The sequence below is a fragment of the Rattus norvegicus genome, chromosome 7 (assembly GCF_021556685.1).
Source record: "Rattus norvegicus strain SHRSP/BbbUtx chromosome 7, alternate assembly SHRSP_T2T, whole genome shotgun sequence".
NCBI lineage: Eukaryota > Metazoa > Chordata > Mammalia > Rodentia > Muridae > Rattus > Rattus norvegicus.
Genome location: NC_141540.1, coordinates 78163166 through 78188530, shown reverse-complemented (window position 1 = coordinate 78188530; position 25365 = coordinate 78163166). Strand labels below are relative to the sequence as shown.

The 25365-nt window shown below is 46.4% G+C and overlaps 1 protein-coding gene across 6 annotated transcripts in view; it reads right to left on the bottom strand.

Annotated features, from left to right (window-relative positions):
* The window catches only part of Grhl2 (grainyhead-like transcription factor 2), a 130003-nt gene that overhangs the window by 24047 nt on the left and 80591 nt on the right, over positions 1 to 25365 (bottom strand). For all 6 annotated transcript variants that reach the window (XM_087556497.1, XM_087556496.1, XM_087556499.1 and 3 more), the window contains exons 9-12: positions 13979 to 14137; positions 4974 to 5061; positions 3822 to 3961; positions 2341 to 2372 (exon numbers count right to left, since the gene is read on the bottom strand). In XM_087556497.1, coding sequence (XP_087412623.1) covers positions 2341 to 2372; positions 3822 to 3961; positions 4974 to 5061; positions 13979 to 14137 — 419 coding nt within the window. The remainder of the gene's footprint in view (positions 1 to 2340; positions 2373 to 3821; positions 3962 to 4973; positions 5062 to 13978; positions 14138 to 25365) is intronic.

Below are 25365 nucleotides of genomic sequence, written 5' to 3'. Positions count from 1 at the left end.
TTAGAGAAGTTCCCATTGCTTCACCCCACCCACCATGCACTGGCAGACTTCACTGGAGGTTTTTAAACTACTGAAGACCATTCTTAGTCAGTGGACCACTCAGCATGGGTGACTGGGCTGGGTGTGGCAGCCTTTAATCCCAGCACTCAGGAGGAAGATGCAGGTAGATCTCTGTAAGTTCAAGGCTACCCCGATCTACATGGTGTGTGTTAGGCCAGCCAAGGACCCCACTACTGCCATTACCACCAAGAAAGACCTGATCTCCACCTGTCACCTGCCCACTTCTGCTCCAGGAAGGAGATCAGCAGCATGCGCCAGACTTCCTTCACCAGCTGTGAAGTGTCTCACATGAGGAGGAGGAAGCCTAGGACCAACTACAGTTTGGGGAAAAGATGGCCTTGGGATGCTAGCTATATACAATGACTAAGAACAATGGGCATAAAATAGATACTGGAGAATGAATGTAGCTTTAACTTGCTTTAAGAGAAAAATACAGCATCTAGCTTATAAGGGAGTTCCCAATATAACCTGTAATTCATGGTTTTTATTCTGAAAACCAGTTTTCAGAAGATATAAACAAACAAACAAGCAAACAAAAACCCTTAGAAACCTAGCTGGAGAGAGCTGGCTAGGAAGTTAAGGGCTCCTCTTCCAGAGAACCTGGGTTCAATTCCAAGCATTCACAGAGAAGCTCACAATCATCTCTAACTCCAGCTCCAGGGACCGAGTGCCCTTTTCTGGCCTTCAAGGGCAACAAGCAGGCAACTGGTACCTAGACACATACAGAGACCAAATGACCATATGCATTTTGTTTGTTTGAATGTAGTAGTCTCCCATGAGGGATATTAAGATGTTAAAAAATATAACTAGGAGCTGGAGAGATGGCTCAGCGGTTAAAAGCACTAACTGCTCTTCCAGAGGTCCTGAGTTCAATTCCCAGCACCCACATGGTGGCTCACAACCATCTATAATGGGATCTGATGTCCTCTTCTGGCGTATGTGAAGACAGCTACAGTGTGCTTATATATAACAAATAAATAAATAATTAAAAAGTAACTATATTTTAACTAAAAAATAATTGCATGGAAGAAAAGAAGTTTGAATGCTGAGGGAGGAAAGGGTTTCTCCAGAGAACAGAGCAAGAGCCAACAGACAGAAATCAAAAGTTGTTCATCAGAGAGAAGCCGCTGTAACAGTCCCAACTGTTAATGTATTTAGAATGAGAGCCCACGAGGAGATTCATAAAGCACACTTTTGAGTGTGTACTGTGTGTGTGTGAGGGGGGGGGGGGGTCCCAAAAAAAATTAACCAAAAAAGACCGTACTAAACAAGTCAGTGTCATCGAAGGGGCTGAAACCCAAATGACATAGCAAAGGTCAATCTTGAGCTAACTTGTCTTTAGGTCACAGAAGGGAACAACATTGACATGGATACCCTGGTGGCTTCCATGTTCTGCTTTCCTAAAAGTAATAGAGCAACAGTTGTTCAAAACCGTGAGCCAAAGTACAGTTTTCCTCCCTTGAAATTCTAACAGTCGAAACTGTCTAGTTCTTAGAAACAATGAAACAGAACAGTTTCCTCACGCAGAGGGCACTGTGTCACTCTGTCACTGGTAACTCTCAAGCAAATGGCAGCTCAACACCTACGGCTTAATAGAGGGGCACAGATGCTACTGAGGCCTAGGAAAGAGTCCCCTCGGTGGCCTTAAAGCAGCCCTTTCACAGCTGCAAACTTTCGAGTGCATAAAGTGAGTTAGACTAGGAAACACATTGAAGCGTTAGCTGTCCCTAGTAATCTACAGGTGGGCATATGCTTTCTGCAAAGATGGAGAACATCTCCTATCGCTGTTATACAGAGACATTCGAAGAAAGAGTGGGAGAGAACTTCTTATCTAAAAGCCACAGGACAGTGAACAGGCTCTCAGCCTACTTAGGCCCCACTCAGAGCTGGCTACTTCAGGAGCTGTCTGTGTCTCGGGCAGTATTGAAAGCAGGAAAAGCTCTCGAGGTCTCAACTAGATCTCATGTTTGGCTCAAACAATGGTTAAGAATTATCAGAGAGATTTCAGCAAACAGTGCACTGGAAGAAATGGGCCACTTTGTAAACTTAGAGTTTATTCAAAGGCAGATCATAGAAACAGGTGCCAGGGAGGGGCACAGAAAGAGCAGGCAGGGAGAAAGGTCATCACCTGGCTGTCACCCTACAGCTCCTTTCTCAGTTCTAAGTCATGAGCACATGGAAAGGTCCCACTCCTCCCCTGTGTGACCCCAGGCTAGACAGTCCATTGCTACCCACACAAACAAACATAGGGGCTTGAGAAGGAAATGGCTGCTGGCTTACCCTTCTCGCTCATCATCGGTGTTGTAATAGACCTGTGGGGAAACAAAAGGCACACATAGGAAAGGCATACAACGTGGAAATCTGCATGAGGTGTCTTAACAGGCAAACTATCCCTCAAGAAGAAAGAGGATACATTTGATTAGCAATGCTGCATCTGTGTGCTCTATCAGTCTATCAAGGGTGACAAGGCACCTTAGCCCAGTTGTAACAGGAAGCAGGACAGTTAGTCTCAACTATTTCTTATCTATAAAATATGGAGACAACCTCATTCCATAGGAAACAGCTACATGCTTGAAAGCTTTTAAAAAGGAGGCAAAAACACACACGCGCGCGCGCGCGCGCACACACACACACACACACACACACACACACACAGAGAGAGAGAGAGAGAGAGAGAGATGCATACAGAGAGAGAGAGAGACTGACAGACAGACAGACAGACAGACACGCAAGTACACACTCAAGCATGTGTCATGAGCCTCTGGCTGTATTCTCCAGAAAGAGAAGCAGCAGCTAGCAAGTTCTCTCCTTCAGACTGAAGTCGGTCCCAGCACTCAGAATGGGAGGGGACTTCTCTGTCATTATGCTAGTTCTCTAAACAGTCTTTTAGCCCAAAAACTCTGGAGTTAAAAGAAAATCCATCACTGCAAAATTAGAACCCCAGTGAGTGTGGCTAAAACCAGCTGTGGCTGACACTGAAAAACATCTTCTCCAGTTTTCATTTCTCCCATGGGAGAGGAGACCTTAAAGAGGAGAGGAAATGAACCTGCCACATCTCAGACCTCTGTAAACCTTCCATTACAAAGGACCCAGTCATCAGTTAGCCTGTGAGAAGCCCTCAGCAGGGGTAGGTCCACCCAGCCAGTACTGGAGTACTAGATACCTCACTTTCTGTTTTCATTGTGCAACATCATAATTAATTCTCCTGTGGATACATAGCTTTCATCATTAAACTTTTAGCATCTGCATAATCATTTGCAAAACTAAGCTGGTCATAATTATATAATTATTGAACACTTACTCAGTTTCCAATCCTTCCTTTCATTTGTAGATTTTAACCACAAGGCTTAGTTTTTGTGTATTTGAAGGAAGATACAATACTCTTTTTTTCCTTCAGATGAGAAACGATTTTCCCATTCAATGAGAACTATTAGTTTATTAAGGAAACGTTTGTTGACAAGATCATCGGTTCTACTGGGCAAATGTATGAAATTATTGATACGGTTCTAGTTCTCACCACTAGGTGGCAGTATGTGAACTGAGAGAGTCTGCTTTGACACAAAACTGTGATGAGCTGTCTCCAATGTTGCCAACAATTTTCTAATAACAGCTCACACTTTTGCCTTAGAGTGCCAGTATTTTCTCCCAAGCCAGTCTTTTCTGTAAAACTCTACTTTTTGTATGGAAAGATACTGCTCTGCTGCAAAACTCGGAGAGTTGAGGTCTGCTCTGTCAGGAGGGCATGAGAGCAGGAGTCTTACCTGTCCAGTCCTCTGCAGGTTGGCAAAGTGAACATCTGGTATGAAGAGCACAGGCTGTGAGTGCAGGTCGGGCATGGTTTTGAAGTACGTGATGTCACTCTTCTTCTGTAACGGTATGGCGGCCATCTTCCCATCAGAGGCTAGATGCAAGCACAAGCCCCCGCACAAACAGGGTTACACACGCCTGAGGACGTTCAGCTATCAGCGTGGTCTTAACCTAAGTGCATGATTCTCCCTCAAAGCTTTCTCAGCACCCTGGATGCGATGTGCTTTAAATGTCCTTCCTCAGGCCCAAAAACCAAAAAGCACATGGGATTCTAGGAGAATCCACTCAACGTGAGCGAAGGTTCCTCCACTTCCTGATGACCTGTGGTACCCTGGAGTCCTGAGTCTAAGAGGAGGACTTCTGTTTGCTCTCTGTATGAATGTTCCCATCTCTACTGCTGCAAGAAAGAGCATGCGCCTTGGGCATCTGTACCTTCCCCTGCAGCCTGCTTCCTTCTGTCTTCTCAAAAGACCCTGCTGGCTGCAATTGTGTGTAATTATAATAAAACAATCTATGAAATGTCCAGCTACACTCAGGCTCCCCCACAGGGAGCCGAGAGTCGTGGCCTTCCCAGGTTCCCGAGGTTAGCTACTGGTTAGCTACCGTCGAACCGAACCACTTGTATCTTCTCAGACCACCCGCCCCGCTGGCTCTAATCCCCTACCTAGCCCTGTAAGTCCAGAGGCTTGTAATTTATCAGGCAGATTTATAACAGTAAATCTTCAACCCCAAAGATGCCCACACAAAGAACTCAAAACTCAAGTGATACAGATACAAGCTGCGCACCTGGACTGGACAGACGTACCCTACATTATTTAATTGTCTAGCTAAGAATTCCCCAATTACTTATGGCTCCCAGGACCACATGGTTCTGGCTCACCTTCCTCCCCTATAGGTTCCTCTGTCTCTCTCCCTCCTCTCTAAAACTTTCAGCTCCACCTCCCCTTCCACTGCCCATTCACAGGCTCTAGTCTTATCTGACTAATTAAGATTTCACCTGACCTCACCTGAGTATTGGCTCCCCTTTGGATGGGGCAGAGGAAACGGCAATTTACAACATGCAGTGCCCTAACAGCACAGTCAGTATGGGGGAGGGGGCAACTCACAATTGCTGCACTGGGTTTGGGAGGCCTGGCCCTTCCCTTTCTTCCTGTTCTGCTTCCTCTCTTCATCCCGGATTTTTCTTTCTGCTCCCTGATAGGGAAAACAAAGAGACCAATCAAAGTATATTCTCAGAGGATGCAAGAATATTGTCTCTCTCTCTCTCACACACACACACACACACACACACACACACACACACACACATACACGAGCATGCCTGAAAACACACATGCACACACACCACAAAGATGGGAAATAAAACAAGGGAAGAGGAATCCAAGAAGCCTCGACTTCCTCCCTGCAATGCAGGAGAACATGGACAGATCTGCATGCCGCGCCTTGGAGTGACACCGACTCACCCGGATCACCTCCTCTTCCTGTCCCATGCCCGTGTCCTGAACTTGATTTTTAAATCCATGAGGAAAGATCAGGCTGAGTTCTCTTAACTCAGTGTCACCCGCTGGATAACTCAGTGCTATTAACAGAGTGGCCTTTCCATGTGCCGGTTGTCCTCTGCATAGGGTTATGCATTCTTCCCTAAGTCGTCCTCACACAAAGATGAGAGACGGCCCAGCACATGAAAGTGCCGATATCCTCCTATGTGCTCAGAAATGGTGCCTACCACACGGAAGAGACATGCACCGACTCCGACATCTTATATAGTTTTCTACAGTTGCAATCCTGCTCCACCCACTCATCAGCTGTCTGGGCGCCCGCACCTTCGAGGCTCACCTTCCTTTTGGACCATTTGTCAACTTAGTTTCCTCTCTTGGTCCCCAGTCAAAGACATCCCAGCACTTTCTTCTTGCTTTCTCCTGGCTTCAGGAGAATTCACCCACAATGCACTAGACAGGTGACATTCGTGAGACACCAAGCCTCAGCTTCTTCCCTAGGTCTTGGTCCATGTTAACAATCCCAATCCCCTGCAGTGGCCACTTAGGGGACAGGGATGCATAAAGCAACCTTCAACCTTCAGAAATGGCCTAAAACTGTCAGACAGAACACATTTGACAAAATAAAATGCACTCCTCTCTGGGTCAAAAAAAGAAAAGAAATGAAAAGAAAGGGGGAAAAGGAAAAGGAAGTCAAAAGGCAAAATTGCTAAACATATTTCGAACATTTGACACATAAAGTGTCAAATTCCAAATATGTGAAAAAGATTTAAATCTATTCAAACCCAGGGACAGATATGCACCAATATATAGATAATTTGCACCAAGAATATACAGATGGCTTGGTTTGAATTAAAAAGAACAAGATACACTTTTTGGTCACACTGACTCTTACAGGAAGAGTCCTAGTTCTGACAAGGCTAGGACGCAATGGGGACTTGTCAACAGCAGCACCATGGCTTTCGAGGGGGTTCTTAAAGAATCGGCCATTGCTCCCCGCTTCACGCAGACGAGACACAGGCAATTACAGCACACCTGTCAGGCACAGCTACCCGAGGGGAGGAGACGGGCGACACTTGTGCTTTCCCACGAATGTCTGCACCACTGACACTTACAGGTCATGGAAACTCGCAGCAAGGATGACATTCAGAAATACAGATACATCTGCTGTACAGTACTCGTCAGAACTAAAGTTTTGTGGAGCCTTTGCATCTGAACAAAGAAACGTGAAGCACCCCAGCAGTGCCTCATTCAATGCGGGGGAAGGCAGCGTCGATTGTAGGTGCGTACCGGCTCTTAGCCTCGCGTCGGGCGCTCTGCGTGACTTAGTACCTCACATAAGTAAGTGTGGGGTTTTATTATCTACCCACAAAGTATAACTCGCTGACACACCCCAAGGCTACACAACTCCTTTTTATTTTTGCACAGTCAACTTTTGTTTCATGTTTAAGTGTTAGGGTCATGTAAAAATATAGACTTGCCAGACTGAATACTGCCCTGTTTTGTCTGTTGTTTTGTTTGTTTGTTGAACTTGACACAGCTAAGGTCATCTGAGAGAGGTTCAACTGAGGAAATGCCTGTGGAACACCCTCTTGATTGACGTGAAGGGGCCCAGGCTGGGCGGTGGTGTCACCGTGGACAGGTGGTCCTCGGTGTTTAAGAAAACAGGCTGAGCAAGCCAGGGGGAGCAAACCAGTAGGCAGTGTCCCCCATGGCCAGTGCTCCAGCTCTGTCTCCAGGTCCCTGCCTTGAGCTCCTGCCCTGCATCACTGTGTGACAGACTATGACCTGGAAGAATAAAATTTAATAAACCCGGTCTCCCACAGGCTGCTTTTGGTCATGGGCTTCATCACAGTGACAGACAGACAGACAGACAGACAGACAGACAGACAGACAGACAGACAGGCCAACTCAGAAAGATCGTGCAGCGCTCTGAATGAGAAATGCTTGGGGAGAGAGCCCATCACCAGGGTGGACTCGGCGAGTTACAGCCCCTCTCCCCCTCCAGCTTTTCTCTCTCATTGTGCCTGCAGCTCTCGTCTTCCCACTCCCACTCCCATGCCTTCTTTCAGGCTGCCATGTTCCTCCGCCATGATAAACTCTGGAGCCATAAGCCAGAATAAACTCTTCTGCCCATAAGCTGGTGTGATCATGGTGTTTTATCATAGCACAAGAAAGGAATTAATAAAGATGGATAGATACCAAGAATTTTCACCTATCTCTACTTTTTTTATTTGTATATTTCTGAGAGTAGCCAAGAAGTGTTTGAAGAATTATGTATGTAGAGCTCCCAGGGACTAAACCACCATCCAAAGAGTACATACATGACAGACCCATGGCTCCAGTTGCATGTGTAGCAGAGGATGGCCTTGTGCACCAATGGGAGGAGAAGCCCTTGGTCCTGCCAGTGTAGGGGAATGTCAGGGCAGGGAGGTGGAAAGGGTGGGTGATTAGGGAGGGGAAACACCCTCATAGAAGAGGGAGGAGGGGGAGGGAATGGGGGCTTAGGGACAGGAAACCAGGAAAGGGGATAACATTTGAAATGTAAATAAATAAAAAATATCCAATAAAAAATTTTTAAAAAATTATGTGTGTCATCCTCCTTTTCTGGAAAACAGCAAATGGTGGATGATACAGATCTAGGGGAAGACCCAGAAGACCCAGAAGACCCAGCGTCCAGGCTTGGGAAACAGCAGAGGCTTCTACAGAGGACTCGGCAGTGGTCTTTGGTCCTGAGGTTGTAGTAGAGTCTGTGGGGCTTGTGGAGGTGAAGCTGAAGACAAGGAGTGGATGATCCCTGTCACCAAACTGAACCACCTGTTGAAGACTAGATGATCAAGTTCCTGAAGGAGCTCCACCAGTTCTCTCTGTCCATTAAGGAATCCTAGTCTATCAACCTTTTCCTGGGAGCACCCCTAAAGGCTCCTGGGAGCACCCCTAAAGGATGAAGTTCTGGAGATCATGCCAGCATAGAAGCTGCTATGAGGACCAGGTTCAAGGCTTTGGTTGCTATTGGAACCTTCAATGGCGATGTTGGATTGTGTATTAAGTGGTCCAAGGATGTAGCCAATACTAAGGGTGTATCATCCTGGCCCAGCTTTCTATTGTCACTGTGAGGAGTGACTACAAGGGGGAGAAGACTCCATGCAAGGTGACAGACCCCTGTGATTCTTTTCTGATGTACCTCACCCCTAACCCCACTGGGCAACAGCATTGTTTCTGCTCCTGTGTCCAGAAAACTGCTATGTACGGCCAGCATTGATGGCCACTACACATAGGCCAGAGGCTGTGCTGCCACCCTGGGCAACTTCATCAAGGCCATCTCTGATGCCATCCATCATCTCCAGACACTCACCCCTGGGACCTCTGGAAGAACAGGAATTCATTAACCATCTTGTGAAAGCACATACCAGAGGTTCTGTTCAGAGGACCCAGGCTCCAGCTGTGGCTACCACATATCACAGTTTTTATACAAGGAAAATAAAGTGAATGAAATCTACCTAAAAAGAATGAAAGAAAGAAGGGAGGGAAGAGAGGAGAGAGAGAGAGAGAGAGAGAGAGAGAGAGAGAGAGAGAGAGAGAACGAGAATTGGGGCTGGAGAGATGGCTCAGTGGTTAAGAGCACTGACTGCTCTTCTAGAGCTCCTGAGCTCAATTCCCAGCAACCACATGGTGGCTCACAACCATCTGTGATGGGATCCGATGCCCTCTTCTGGTGAGTCTATGGAGGGCTACAGTGTTCTCAAATATAGGTAGGTAGGTAGGTAGGTAGGTAGGTAGGTAGGTAGGTAGGTAGATGGATGTATGGATGGATGTATGGATGGATGGATATATGGATGGATGGATGGATAGATAGATAGATAGATAATTATGTGGAGTATAGTATTCAGGAAAAAGACACAACATACTCTCTTGGGGACATTCACTCTCATTTCTAAACTAAAGCTGACTTCAGTAAGATACAAAGAAGCATTAAGCACTCAGTAAAGACAGAGAGATGCCCCTCCACCAAGATTATTTTATTTCCTAGGAATATTTTTGGCCAAAACTTCTAGAAAACATTACTTCTACGTACGGAAGAAGACTATTTCATCGAAGAGCACAGATTTTCTACAGCTGAAGCTATTGCAGTTAACCCTCTGCCCGGTCACATGATCCTTTGCATCCCCAAGTTCCTCGGCATCCCCAGTCCTTAACACTGGGATACTAGAAACCCACCAGGAACACTATCACCAGCCGTGTGGAACAAATGCCAACCATTTACACACCATCTTTCAGTGACTTAGGGCATGTAAAACGGGAGCTATTAGCTGTGACATAGCTTCTGGGTTTCAGTGTTACAAACATCTCCACACAAGTAAAAGTTCTTCCTGAAGGCCCTGCGTCACATGACTTCAGAAAATAAAGCTTTGAGGCTGATAGGGAATATACACTCTCCCCTTCCCAAATAACTGAGTGAAAATCTCTGCTTTTAAACTGGCAAACAAATATCTTCTTAAAGACTCTGGGACGTAGGCTCACAACCAGAACTCGACATCTCTTCTGAAATTCTGGGTGTTTGCTTGTTGGTTTAGTTTTGGGTTTTTTGAATGACCCGTTGTCATTCTGACATTCTGTATATTCTGTGTATAAAGTTAATCATTCAAGGAGTCTGCTCTGGAGCAGACCTATGTCTGCTGTGTGAGTCCAGCCACGCGCCTTGTGCCTTCTGACCTACGTGTATGTATGCATTCACTGTGTACACTGACTCAGTTGGCCTCTGGGCTCTGGCGGCTACCTCAGTGTCTCTGAGGTCTGGGGCAGTATGGCTGTACCTACATCCCTGCTCAACTCTGTGGCTGTGTCTTCCTCTCTCTTACTCATTTCCTCTCTGGTGTCAGTGCTCTGGGCTCACAGGGACCCATTTTCCCCTGGCTACTTCATTGCTAAAACAGGAATTGCAATGCAACAGACTGCTGTGCCTTTAAGAGTGTGGGGCAGCCATGAGTTGGCTGCTGGCCTCCTTTCCTTCGTCACCAGTCCACACCTATAAAGCACCCAGTGAGATAATTCCATCTTTGTTACCTAACTTGGTGTGTATCAGTGATATGTGCATCTGTACCGCAGTGCATGCCTAGGCCAGAGAAGCACACAGAATGTTCTCGTCTTTTACGCTGGGACCTACTGCCTTGGGACAGGGCCTCTGACTGAGCCAGAAGCTTGTCATTTAAGCTACAGTGGCTGGTCGGGGATTTCTGGGAACCCACATGGCTCTGAAACAACACCGAGGTTACAGGAACATGTTGTATGCCAGATTCTTACGTGGTGCTGAGGCTGTAAATTCAGGTCCTCCTGCTTACATTAAAAGCACTCTTACCCAGTGAGCCATCTCCAGCATTCACTGAGCTTCTCAATAGTCATCCTAGGCCACACTGGCAGGCCGCACGGCCACACGCTCTCCCATCTCAGTCAGATTTATAGATAAGTTTGTGATCACCTGTGAGTTTACATTCCGAGTCTAAAGTGAATTCTCTACTGTGTTTCCAAAGGAGTAGTCACAGCACTTGGGCTGTTACTTGCTGTATACGTTTTATTTGAAGTTTGTGATTTTCTCTATTCTTTACACTGGAGTTAATTTAGCTAGGAATTAAAAATTCTTGGCCACGTTTACTTTATTATATTCAGGCAACTGTTTTCTCCTGGTTCAGTTACCGTTGAAAAATTTGATGATAAAAAATCTCCCTACTGCCTCCAATTGTTGGAGAATAGTTTTCTGTCTTTTCAAAGTTCAAAAGTTATTCTTCCCTCCCTCCCTCCCTCCCTCCCTCCCTCCCTCCCTCCCTCCCTCCCTCCCTCCCTTCCTCCCTTCCTTCCTTCTTTCCTTTCTCCCCCTGAGATAGCTTCTCACTCTGTACTCCTGGCTGTCCTGATGTAGATCAGGCTAGCCTCAGGCTCACAGAGGTTTGCTTGCCTCTGCTCCCAAGAGCTGAGACAAAAGGCTGTTGGCTGTCACTTCACATCGTTAGCCGGACCGGTTTCCCTCTCCAGCGTGCGGTCAGCACCCTCATGGGATGCTCTGCCGCGGCATCTGTCACACTCGCTCCATTCCGATGCTTGGGGTTTGCTGTTGTTGCTGCTGTTGTTTTATTTGTTGTTTTGTTCTTCCCAGTGACCATTGGTCTGTGAGTCCTGGATTGGCTTTAGTTCTGTCCTCTGATGTTTTTGGTCTTCTCCTGCATAACTTCCTTCCATGAAGTGCTCTTTCCCAACTGTACCTTCTTATGACTTTACCTGACCCATTGTTGAGCATGGTTGCTTCTAGTGTAGTCTTGTGAAATAATTCAGTTTTCATTTCTAGCTCTTCCCTGAGTTCCTGCGCGTTTCGATTCTCGGGTGTATCTTTTCAGGTCCCTGTTGATTCAGCTCCTGTTGTCTGACTCACTGACTCCCCTTGAGGGTGGGCTATTTCTCACCTGCAGGGTGGTGACAGCTTTGTGTGCTCATTCATTGCCCATGGGGAGTCGGTCTAACCTTAACCTCACTTTTTAGTGAAATGGGTTTTTTGGGGGGTGACTATTTTCTGAGTCAGTTTCAGATGACATAAGACAGGACAGTTCCTTTGGATTTCTGACTCTTATGCGTCCTCTTCTCATATTCACAAATGAATATAAAAGCAAATTCTTTTGTTGTTGTTTTAAGATTTATTCATTCTATTTCATGTACGTTTTGTCTGCATGTGTGTAGTATGTGCCTGCCGAGGCCAGAAGAGAGTACCAAAATCCTGGAACTGGAATTACCAACGGTTGTAAAACTACCATGGTTGCTGGAAATTGAATCTGAGGCCTTTGCAAGTGCTCTTTAGCGCTGGGCTAGCCCCTACTCCTCTGAGGATTTTGTAAGAGTAGCAAGTGCTCTTCAGCACTGGGCTAGCCCCTACTCACTCATCTTCTAATATTGCCTACTCCGTGTATAAGTTCGTTTGCTTTCTTTGTTATGATAAAGACCATGGCCATAAGCAACCTGGAGAGGACGGGGCTTATGTCACCTTCCGTGTACAGGCCATCTCTGGGGGACAGAAACTCAAGGCAGGAAGGAACCTGGAAGCAAGAACTGTATCACAGCCTACAAAGGAACCTTCCTTGCTGACTTGTTCCCCACAGCTCACTCAGTTTGCTTTCTTATACACCCCAGGAGCTCCTGCCCAGGGGCTAGCCCTGCCCAGGGGATAGCCCACCCCAGGAAGCTGGGCTCTCCCACATCAACCGTCAATCAAGGCAGTGCTCCACAGACCTGCACACAGGCTACTTGCACTACTGTAGTGGTTTTCTTGGTTGGGATTTCTCTTCCCAGAAAACTCCAGCTATGTCAAATAACAAACAAACAAACAAACAAACAAACAAGGAGAGTGAGTGTCTCTTCCCACCAAATTTTCATTTTCTTTTGAGCTTCTCCTTCCTGGCCACCTGTTTGCCCTTTCCAACAGCTGGTTTTGCTCTCACCATTTTTTCTCAAAAGAGGGTTTTTCCCTGGACCCTCTTGGTAACTTCTCACAGAAAACAACACCATATTCAGTCTGTTTGCCCACAGCGGCCAGCTGGGGTCTTCAGAATCAGAGCTCTCAGCCTCATCCCTCTCTGTCCTCAGAAAGCCCTACTCTGCTTTCCCATGAGTGCCTCCGGCAGTCGCTCTTCAGTACAGTGGCTCCGTACTTTCCCTCACAGAGGCTGATATCACACCAGTCTTCAAACGGTCAATGCAACACCACACTCATCCTCACCCTGGGGACAATCACTCGTACCTGACCTGCAGGCCTTAAAAGGTCTTATTTTAACCAGTCTCTCTTGTTTATGGTAGCAACAATGGACATGAGAGCACTGTGTGCTGAGTGTGTAAGTAGTGAACGTATTCTCTAGGTGTGATTTCTATTCCCAAAAGTTTTAGTTGAGGCCTCATGCCATACATCAAATGGCAAAGATGACTGTGATATATTCTAGAATAATATCTACACCCAATGAAAGTCTAGATCCGCCATTTCAGCTGCATATTCACCACAGTATGACACACAGCATGCGACAAACTAAAGCTCCTTCTTTACCCCCGTGTGCTGAAGTGGCTTATCTGGTGAGGTCACGAGGCTTATCCCTGACGATGATGGTGTGCTTAGGAAAAGACACACAGAGAGCTAATCTCTTTCTCTCCCATGTGAGGACAAGGGAGTAAGATGGCTAAGGGCAAGACCAAGAAGATGACCGTCCCAGGGACTGAACTCATTGAGCATAGGTTTTTAACCCCCAGAACTGTAAGTAAGTTTCTAATGTTCACACCACCTAGCCTGGGGTATTTTGTTTTAGCAACCTGAGAGAACTAAGCCCTAGAGCAATGCCAGTCATTACATTAATAGTAAAACTGGCAAGAAAGAAAACAAAAGCCAGAACAAAGGGCATCGGATGGGTGATTCCCCAACACACACCAGGACTTGGATGAAAAGCTTCCACTTCCACATGATGGGTAAACGACTCTTTAGACAACGCTAGACAAGGAAACGTGACAAGGGAGGACAGCCATTAAGGAGATCATAACAGATTCGTTAAGATCATCATAACAGCCCTTCCTGACAGACTGTCGTGCTGGCTCACCTTGTCGCAGAAGACCTTGATCTGGCAGTACGCTCTGTGGATGGGTTTATTGCTGCGGTTGTTATAGCTGTACGTGTCGATCTGAATCATCAGAGGAAGTCCTTTCACACCCTTCTGGGAGGAGAAATCTGTACTCAAGCAGTTCACGGTGATGAAGATCTGAAGGAGGGAGAGAAGCTGGTAAGCTCACAACCGCCTTATAGACAACTCCCAAGGAGAGATGTGGGCAGGCACACAAAGTCCAAGCCCCTCAAGGACCTGTAAGGACAACTGACAATACCCAGTGCTCTTCCACAGGAAGCAGCCAGGCGCACAAAACACATCACATGGCTGCAAACTTGTAAACAATTCGCTTTCATATATGACCTTAAAATAGACAATTTAATGACCTCCTAGAAAGTATACCAGCAGAGTCTTACTCTCTTAATCATAAATGAGGTTAGTAAAACATTAGTTCCTCAATATATATCAAAATTGTCACTTCTGAGCTAGAGAAATAGCTCAGAAGTTTAAGATCATTTGCTCCTCTTGCAGGACTAGGGCTTGATTGCCAGGCCCCACATGGTGGGTCACAACTGTTGTCACTCAAGTTCCAGGGGATGCAGGGCCTCCATAGGCTCCTGTAGTACACATGTCTATGGTACACGTATATACACCCAGGAACACACACATAAATGTAATTAATAAATAATTTTAAAAGTTGTCACTTCTAATAGTTATAGCTTTCTTTAAGCTCTGACCTTCAAGGTAAAAAAAAAAAAAAAAGATAAAAATTTCCTTTTCAATACAATAGCGTGGAAACCCAGTTATGTTTGTGCAAAGCTTTCATTTCTTTTTTTCGGAGCTGGGGACTGAACCCAGGGCCTTGCGCTTGCTAGGCAAGCGCTCTACCACTGAGCTAAATCCCCAACCCCTGTGCAAAACTCTCTTCCTTGACGGGGAGGCATGATGTCTGGAATGATTTCGTATTATTTAATATTACTGGCCACTAATGCAGTGTCTAGCAAAGGACACTCACTGAGCACTGCATAAAGAGACCACTGACTAAACTTGTAGAAAGACCACTAGATTGCAGGTCAAAGGCCCTGACTTCAGCCTCTACTCCAGCAGTAAACAGCTAAGGGACCTTACGCAAGTCACTCAGTCCCTTCTGCGTTCAAATGTTCACACTGAAGAACCTGCCATCCCTCTTGCTACAGAAGAAAATCTAAATACGAGTTTATCCAAGTTATAAAACAGTGAGAAGGGGTTGGGGATTTAGCTCAGTGGTAGAGCACTTGCCTAGCAAGCACAAGGCCCTGGGTTCAGTCCTCAGCTCTGGGAAAAGAAAAAAAAAAAAACAACCTATAAAACAGTGAGAACAAAGGCAAGAAATGACTCAGGAGGGATTAAGCAGCAGGGTCCACCTCCTCCTATTAACGGAAGTAGTGGCACCACCTGTGATCCCAGCAATCAGAGGTGAGGAGGATCATGGGGCTGCGTGCAACCTGGAAAATGTAGCAAGACTATGCCCAGTGGGAGGACTTGGAGGGGACAGACAAAATTCTCATCATATAGCATGTGGCATCGAGAAGCACAATAGAAAAAAAATTTTTTTAAAAACCTTCAAGCACAAAACCAAAACAAATAAAATCAAAACCAAAAAACCTACACTAGAAATGCCATCATCCCAATAGGGCAGACATTCCAAGGGTTCTAGTTGACTAACGGAAAAGCCGAAACGAGTTTTATTGTAAAAACCTGGTAGAGACAGAGGATGGAAGGGCATGAGGTAAAGTGACCCCGATGGTCCCACTCAAGAGATGCCATGTCTGGATGCGCATCGCCCAGAGACTTGAGTGAGTGCCGATTGAGACTGTGTGGCCTTCAGGGGTTGGCCTGGCTGGGAACGAGGTCTCTGGGCCTTAGAAGGCCACAGCATGCTCCCGCCGTGATGTGAACAGCCCCTGCCACACGCTCCTGCTGTGATGCCTCCCATCCACAGTGGACCGAGACCTTCCGAAACTCTGGGCAAAGAAAGGAAAACGAAACACCTTTCTTTCATTACTGTGTTTTAATCACGTGTTCTGGTCACCGAGACACAAAGGTTCAATGGTGATTCTCACAGGAATGAGACAACACTGACAAGAAGTGGTAGGTAACGGGGAAACCAGGACATATGTTATCATGTATAATACAACTTTTCAAACGTTTTGTCCCCTGGGCTTTTAATGGGTGTCAGAACCTAGAGCTTTTGCACCCCTGCGAGGGTTGCCCTGCAGGAAGAGAGGCTGCAGAGCTCTTTCTAAGTCCCGGGCTGATCTGTTTGAAGTCCTGCAGTCTTTCGGTAATTTACACCACCAGGCATCTAATCGCCAGTGCTTTACCACATATCTTTGTTTCTGTGAGCTCCTCCTGGTAATTTTAGCTGCATTAGCGAGACACCCATCAACTGTCCAGGACAGGTGACAAGTTTCAATGATGTGCTAATTACAACAACTCTGCCCGCTGTGCCACCGTCTGCACCATTCCAGCCACCACCAGAAAACAAATACTAAAGGTCTCCCTCCAAATGAGATAATGTGCAGGTGCTTTGAGAGACACCAGATTCTCGTTAAATACAAAATGTTCTAGTTTGTTTGTTTGGCTTTGAGGCAGGGTCCTTCTCTGTAGCCCAAGGTTGCTGGGAACTTGGAATTCATTATTTGACCAGGCTGGTATTAAACTTGTGGTGCTTCACCTGATGAAGCCTTTCTAGAGCTGGAATTGTAGCCATGATCCCCCATGCCCAACAAGAAGCTCCTTTTTACCCAGACACAAGCATAGGTACACACACATGCGCATGCACGCACATACCAAAAGGGAAAGAAATGTGTAAGGTAAAGCATGCTTTAATTTCCCTACCTCACTCTTTATACATACCCTGCAATATCATGTTGTGTATTTTAAATATACAACCCAAGATGCCTTTAAATATATATACCCATTCACTCATTCACTCCTTTCCTTCATTTATTCAGTCTAAAGGTATCCACAGAAGCCCACGATGGATCAAATGGTGTTAGACATTAGAAATAAGAAAAAAACCAAGTCTACCTCATAGAGCTAACAATTCAAGACAGATACAAGTTCTCGTCGATGACCGTCATACAGTGGTCAAATCCAAGGTGTGAGGAGAGAGGCCTGAGGAGCACAGCACAAAGTCCTCAGCCTGAAGGATGCCAGTGAAATACAAGCCACAGAGCCTCTGGAGCAAGGTGGGTATGGGGTGGGGGATGAGATCCGCTGAAGTTGTGAAAGTCTGAGTGGGGAGGGCTGCTAACAAAGTCTACAGCAAGCGAATGCATTTACCAAACCTGCAGTGTAGAGACACTTTGTCACAGTAACAGAAAAATGCTACCTCCAGCCTCGGAGAGTCCCTAAATGACAGAGAAATTGTATTTAACGCTCATCCAAGCAGCCGATATCTTCAAATGTTTCAGGTTTCCTGAGGCCATAGTAGCACAAATATATAAGCTCTGGGCCCTGCAAACTTGGGAGGCAGGGGTGAGGTGGGGGAGAGAAACCTGTGGTGTCTTAAAGATGACAATAGCTTCATTGACCACTGATCTGAAGGTCAGGAAGGAGGTGTCCTTTTCTGGGAACACTTGACTTTTTTTTTTATTGCTGGCAATGGGATGGTCTTGGCCAGAACACAGTTTTGTATCAGCAAATTAAATGTTCACTCTGCCGAACTGTGTGGTTGTCCCTAATCCTGGCCATGCATTTCTCAGAGATATTCCCCATATTCCATGAGGACCACAATCTTGGCTGCCTCCACCCCCATCCAAAGGCCTGCCTGGTGAAAAGTCAGAGTTCTGAGGTATATGCCCTACATGACTGAGCTTCATGGCTAACTCACTGATTTGCATGCCCATCATTCAGTGTGGGTCTATTTGATGGGTAGGAAGAAATGCTAATTATGGTCTGTCAGCTCTAAGTCTGACCTAAGGGAGCTAGAGCAACAGATCATGACAAGGACCAGTTAAGTCGCCTAGTCATCTAAAGCCAGTGAGGTAACAGACACTCACTGGCAGTGTGCTACAATAAATAGACTCAACCGTCCTTGGAACAGCTATAAAAGTCAGTCACCCAGGACACAAAGTTCCTAAAAGCCAATTGAGTTCCATCTGGAGATATTTAGATTCAATGCTCTTAAAAGAGAAAAGGTCTCCACAGAAGGCCCAGGGTGGCATCCTAATCCCATAAAAGGTAAACCACAGGAGTCCTCTTTCTGGGTCTGCACCTCCCAGATGAGCATGGCAGGCAGGCAGGCAGGATGCTCAGCCCGGCTTCCTGCTGCTGCTGACTAAGCCCTTGGGAAGCAGAGTTTCAGGGTCTGATGGCATCAGTCATGGCTGTGCCACGCTCCAAATCCAAATGGTTGAACTTTAACCAGTGCAGGGTGGGGAGGCACTGAAGGCCGTTAACTAAAACCTTGGCCTCAGAGCTGATAAGCATTCATTTGTTTCTTGTTGCAAACGAGTCCCAGCTCCTATGGAAGCAGGCAAACAAGGGAGCAATTTGTTTGGAAGTTTTTCTACATGGACCTGGGTGTAATGTGTTAGAGAGGTATGAGGACTGGAATGATTTCACCCACTGACCATCCATCCACATGACAGGCACAGAACGGGCTTTCTGACTTCAGTAGGACTATGCAAAGAACAGATGGGTCAGGTAAATAACCGCTCTGTCTCTGAGTTATACGCCCAACAATTGTGAGGCCTCTGCTTCCACACTCTCCAAACCTCAGGTGTATTCTTCTAATTCTAGAAGCCCCCCTTTCCTTCTTCTGGAAAACTAATTAAATTGTGTGCGTTCAAGCAGATAATAGACAACATTTCAATTTCCTCCATGTGCTCACAGCAAATCAGATAATTTCTTAGTGTGCCTAGTACTGTTTCCAGAAAGAGCTGTCCAATGCACAAGAGTTTTTAAAAAAAGAAAATCCTCTGTTACAAGTGAATGACAATTCCTGGTTTGTGGCTTCTAACACAAACGTGACTTTGCTGAGGTTTCAACTTGAGCTGTTCGCCAGGTAAATAGGAAGGGCTGTCAAAATGCACACACACCAGTGAGCTATAGAACGAAACCCGGATCTCATGGTTCACTTCCAATGTGTTTCTTGGGCTTTCCAGGAAAAACAATTGACCTACCTTTAATTAATTTAGAAAGCAATTTGAGATTTAAAACCAAATCCTCATATCCATGATTCAATGTCATGGACTTATTTGACTTCATAAAAATTGAATTTTATATTAGTACTATCTTTCGGCTAAAGGCTATATATATATTGTGTATTTCTAACACTCCAGATCCTAAAGAAGTCATCTAAAGCATTAGCCCCAAAATCACAGGTAGAATATGCACTGAGAAGTAAGCTTAACACCAGAACCCACTCCTTCTCCCTTCAAAAACGGTGTATAAATACTTAAGTGTGGTGAGGTCAATCCCTCTCCCCTCTTCTGTTTTTGCTGTTGCTGCTGCCTCCTCCTCTTCCTCATCCTCTTCTCCCTCTCCTCTTCCTCTTCCTTTCCCCTCCTCTTTCACCCCCCTCCTCCTTCTTTTCTTCCTCTTCCTTCTCCTCCTCCTTTCCAAGACAGAGTCTCACCATGTTGGTCTAGGTATCCAGGATCTCACTATGTAGACAAACTGACTTGAACTAACAGAGATCCTCCTGCCTCTGTGTCCCAGGGGCTGAAGTTAGTTCTTGCTTCTTACTGAGGCCCTTTAGACATCTTCCTTGCTTTTTTTTTTTCTCCTCATTTTTCTTCCCCTTCAGTAAGATTGCACTTGAGTGTAGATGGAACGTCAAATTGAGGCAGGCAGAAAAGCAAGAGTATATCAAATCTGGTCCATTTCAGGGTCATTACGTTCTGCTGTCCTTGTGGATCCACATTGAACCAGCCCCTCTTCTTTCAGACTTCAGCTCAGAGCTAACTCTTTAGACACACCAGTTAAGGCCTTCCTGCGCAGAGGGACATTCTATCAGGTTTTCTTTTCTGTTTTCTTCACATACTTAATGTTATTTGAATTTAATGAGTCGTTTGCTGTTTCGTGTTTAATTACCTGTCTATTCCATGAGGGCAAAAGGCCCGTAAGAAGGCCCCTTTGTCTGTCTCAGCAAATATTTATTCAATGAGTTAAGAGAACATGAATTATTTTTCCAAATATGCATTTTCCCTTCTGTGCAGGATCATGCTTTCATAATGGTGCCTAAAGCCAAGATCGACAGAAGCAGCTGACGTCGTCAGGATCACACCATGGGTTAGCTGCTTTGACAGAGGCATTCTCTGAAGCATCTGACTGCTTGTCTGTAGACTTCTCTACACACCTACGGTCTGAGGTGCCAGCACACCTAAATTAAGCACCAACTACATACTCTGCGTGATTGTCTGCCTACCCATCGACGCCTCCCTTTCCACACATGCTTACCTTTGGAAGAGCTACATGGAGAAGCACAGAGAACCCGTAACAATGAGCCCAGGACAGCACTGCTCCTTTCTAGTTCTAGTCAGTGTTTTGGAGCAAGCAAACTGGACATTCAGTTGAACAATCCAGACCATACTTGCTGTAAGAACTTGGAAAGAGCTTAACAGGAAAGACTACCTGTAGGAATTGTGGGATATAAGAGAGGAAGAGGAGAAGTAAGAAAGAAGGAAGCTGAGTAGAGGGGGTGGGTGCTGATGGGGGAAGGCAGGAGAGAGCGTGAGGTGGGACCTGGGCCATGGAGAGACAGCAGCTCTGCAATCAGTGACAAGGCCATCAGTGAGCAGCCAAGGGTAGATCATGGCCAAGTAGAATGAATGAACAGCTCCAGGTAGAGGGCCAGTGAGTTACTGAGGAAAGTCATGGGACCACTGCTGGGCGGGTCAGGTCGCTCCCACTATACCACAGGGGTCTCCAGCACTTCCCCAAAAAACACTTTCTCCCCCAGCCAGACTTTCCCTCGGGGAATTTGTAAAGCAAACTCCAGTGTGGGTCAGCTTATGAATTCCATTAATTGAACAAACATTAAATCAAGGGAAATTTATTTTTAAAGCAATCTAGGTCAGAAACCTCCATTGGTCTCCATTTGCACCATTCAGGTCTGCCACCCAAGGAGATCATGCAGAGCTCCGCAACACACTGGGACTGGGAAGATGTGAGACACTGTAACAGTTGGTTGGCTGCTTCAGGCAGTGACTACCTCCCACCGTGAGAATGTAAATGCAGACTGAAAGATTCATTCACGCAAATTCTTCCTGGTTTTACTTTCCTCCTCCTTCTCCTCCTCCTCCTCTTCCTCCTCCTCCTCCTCCTCCTCCTCTTCCTCTCCTCCTCCTCCTCTCCTCCTCCTCCTCTTCCTCCTCCTCCTCCTCTCCTCCTCCTCCTCTTCCTCCTCCTCCTCCTCTCCTCCTCCTCCTCCTCTTCTCCTCCTCCTCCTCTCCTCCTCCTCCTCCTCTCCTCCTCCTCCTCTTCCTCCTCCTCCTCCTCTCCTCCTCCTCCTCTTCCTCCTCCTCCTCCTCTTCTCCTCCTCCTCTTCCTCCTCCTCCTCCTCTTCCTCCTCCTCCTCCTCTCCTCCTCCTCCTCCTCCTCTTCTCCTCCTCCTCTTCCTCCTCCTCCTCCTCTCCTCCTCCTCCTCCTCCTCTTCTCCTCCTCCTCTTCCTCCTCCTCCTCCTCTCCTCTCCCTCCTCCTCTCCTCCTCCTCTTCCTCCTTCTCCTCCTCCTCTCCTCTTCCTCCTCCTCCTCCTCTCCTCTTCCTCCTCCTCCTCCTTCCTCTTCTTCCTCTCTCTCTCTCTCTCTCTCTCTCTCTCTCTCTCTCCCCCCTCCTTCCCCCTCCTCTTCTCCCTCTCCCTCTCTCTGGACAGGGCCCCATATATTCCTGGTCTGTGTGATACCAGAGATCAAAGCCAGGGCTTTGTACAAGCTAAGGGAGCAGCCTTCCAAACTGGCCACACCCCCAGATCTTAAAGTTTAAGTTTGTAATGCTCGAATCCAACACAAAACTCAAATGGCAGGGAAAGTGAAACTGAACCTCCCTCCTCTGCTCCCCAGTTAAGTGCAGTGGGAACTTGTGCTCTGCCCTGTTTGGGAAGCTGCTGAAGAGAATACACACGGTCCTGATTCGCACTCTCCCACCCAGTGCTGAAATCCGATATGATAGTTCTGTCTCTTTACAAAACGCTTAGATATAACATAGTGTACTCCCATCAGGCTGTTTCCAGCTTTCTAACTTATAAACAAATCCATCATCAGAGCCTTTCTGTGTAGGTTTTGTATACAATGGTGCACAGGAATGTGACTTGGTACTGATGCTGTTTTCTTCAGCTGAAAGTGGGCTTTCTCAGCAGCAGCTTTTTATGGCCCAGGTTTTCAGATGTAGTCCCTTCGATCTCGAGGAAGCCTTATTAAAACTCCCGCTTCCCAGCCCCATCCTATGTGTTCATCTTTCTCACCCCTCACCTACCCCCTCCCTTCCCACCTTCCCGGATCCCACAGGATTGGCTTCCTCTTCCTGCATGCCACAGCTCTGACCAAGTGCAAGACAGGAGGGATGGGGAGGGGGAGAGAAAATCTGGACAAATGAGCTGACCTCAGTTTAGCCTGTGAGGCGTTAATCACACTATTCTAATTTCTCATCTAAAGTTTTAAAATAAAAAAATACAGAAATGACAAGAGAAAAGAAAAGAGAGGGTCAGGCATAGTGCATCCTGCCTGTCATCCCAGGCAGGGCCACTAGGAGTTCGTCTTAGCTCCAGGCCTGTCGTGACTTCTCTGAGAACAGGACCTGTGCCTGGTCACGAATCTCCATAAACTTGTACCTCATGTTCTGCCCCAAGTACGCGGCTGTCTCACTGTCCCTGAGCGTGGAGACGACCCTCCCTACATGGAGCAGAACTGCAGGAGGATCATGCACGGTCTCGGCTTGTGTGGCTGTGCTGCACTTGCTGTGTTACTGAAGGAAACAAGCTAACTTTAAATCACTCCTTAGTAGATGAAGACTGTCACCTGCTTAGAAACACGAATAATTGGGTAATATATATATAAAGGCCAGGCAGGGTGCCCGAGATATAGTAATTGCTGGACAAATATTAGTCATTGTACACACAAGCACACACCATTATGTCATGAAGCCCAAGTGTGTAATCCAATTCTCTGCACAACACAATGGTCCAGAGCTGTTAGGTACAGAGCCATAAGAAGAATGAGGGGCAGAAACCATGGCTACTCCACACGCTAACAAAAAAGATCAACTGATCTCTTCAGGGAGATGCCATCCAGAGATTAGTCCTTGTTCACCAGCACTAGCTCCAGCCTCGGAGCTTTTCCTGTCAGCCCTTGCCTTATAAAAGGGGAACAAAGGCATGGCTTTGTTTAAGTTCAATACCAAAGACTCCAGCAAATGTTTGCCTTTCCCTTTTAGAGCTCCCCCCACCCACACCACGCCCTGGCAAACACATAAAAACGCCATTTGCCCTGCTTGGCCCTGTGTAACTCAATCTTTTTGAGACCTCTCCCAGGAGCCTCTCCCAACGTTCTCTTTGCTTTTGAGACTACGGGATGCCCCATAGTACTCTCCACCAGATAACCTTAAAACCGGCTCAGTCAGGCAAAACACTAACTTACGGAAAGTGGGGTGTAAGCAAGCTCTGCTCAAATGGCAGTTTCTCTCAACTCCCTCAGGAGAGCCCTAGGAAAGGCTCCAACTTACAGGGGCTGTGGGGTGGGGCTCAGCAAAGCTACGAATCTCAGAAATATTGTCTCCTGTAGACAGTCCTTTGGTTCTCTCTGTGCATCCTGAAAACCAATATTTACACATCTTCCCCCCTCCTCTGGTGTCCAAGAGTTCTTTAAGAAATATACCCTAGGAAGGTGCTTAGTGACTACCAAGTTTAACTTTCTGTAAATTACTTTTTAGATGTGTTTACTTTACTCTATATACAGGGATGCTTTGCATATATGTGTATGCATATGTATGTATCTGCACTATGTGCATGCCCCATACCCTATGAGTTTAGAAGAAAACATCAGATCCCTCCAAACTGGAATTACAGATGGTTGTGATTGCTGGAAATAGAACCCAGGTCCTCTACAAAAGAGAATAACTAGTGCTCTTAACCATTAGGCCATCTCCAGACCCCCAAGTTTGCCTTTTTAGAGTTCTGTATTTGGCACATAGCATCAATAATGCAGGATGTGATTGCACATGCCTGTAATTCCCACACGGAGCAATGGAGGCAGGGCAATCAAGAAGTCACAGCCAGCCTCTGCCACAGGTCTCCATAGCAGCACCCGTCAGACATTTCACATGAAAAAGAAATACTGGGAAAGACAGGTAGATGGGCTGGAGACACGGCTCAGCAGGCAAGTGCGTCCGCTGCTCTTCCAGAGGACACAGATTTGGTTCCCAGCACCCACATCTGGTGGTTCACAACTGCCTGTAACTCCAGTTCAAGGGGAACTGACATCCTCTTTTGGCTTCACTCACATACACATACACACTCACACACACACATACACACTCACACACACGCACTCACACATACACACACACTCACTCTCTCACACACACATTCACACACACTCACACACATACCCTCACACTCACACACACTCACAAACACTCATGCACACATACTCACACATACATACTCACACACACACATTCACACTCTCACACACACATACACAAACACTCACACACACACGTGCACACAAATGAAAATTAAAATGAAAAAGGAGGAAGGGAAGCAGCAGCACGTCTGAGGCATGACAGATTCACCACAATCAGGTACTGAATTTAAGCTAATCTTTAATTAGCATAATCTCACTTACTGAAAGTAACTATAAAGTTGGGAATGAACAAGAAGATGAAAATAACTGTGTTCGCCCCAGTTCACTGTTTCTTGTAGAGAAATGTCACTGCCATCGGAGAGCTGATTTGTTACCAAGCTGTCTCTTAAAGAGCAGAGAGGAGAAACCTTTACTCCTGCCCCTGTGCAGCATCTGGGAGGGGCTTGCTCACCACTAGCTGCACCCTGAGAAGGAAGCACCTCACAGAGAAAACCAACACACAGAGGGAAAAGAGAAACATGGGGCTTCACACGGACAAAGGAGGTTGCTCCATTGGACCTCGATGATCAGAACTCTGACTCTGTCTACTCGCCCTACTGAACAGGCTCTACACCAAGCAGTGCCCCCAGCATCCCATTGGCTTCTGTCTCTCTTAAAGATGGATTCAGAGAGGAATGAAGGCCTCTAGGCACTGTCAGCTACCCAACTCAACAATTGCTCTTCAAAAATGGCCTCAGCTCTTAGAAGACATCTTCTCGATATTAGAGCAAAACCAGATACAACTGATTAAAAGTAAACTATTAAGGGAAGGA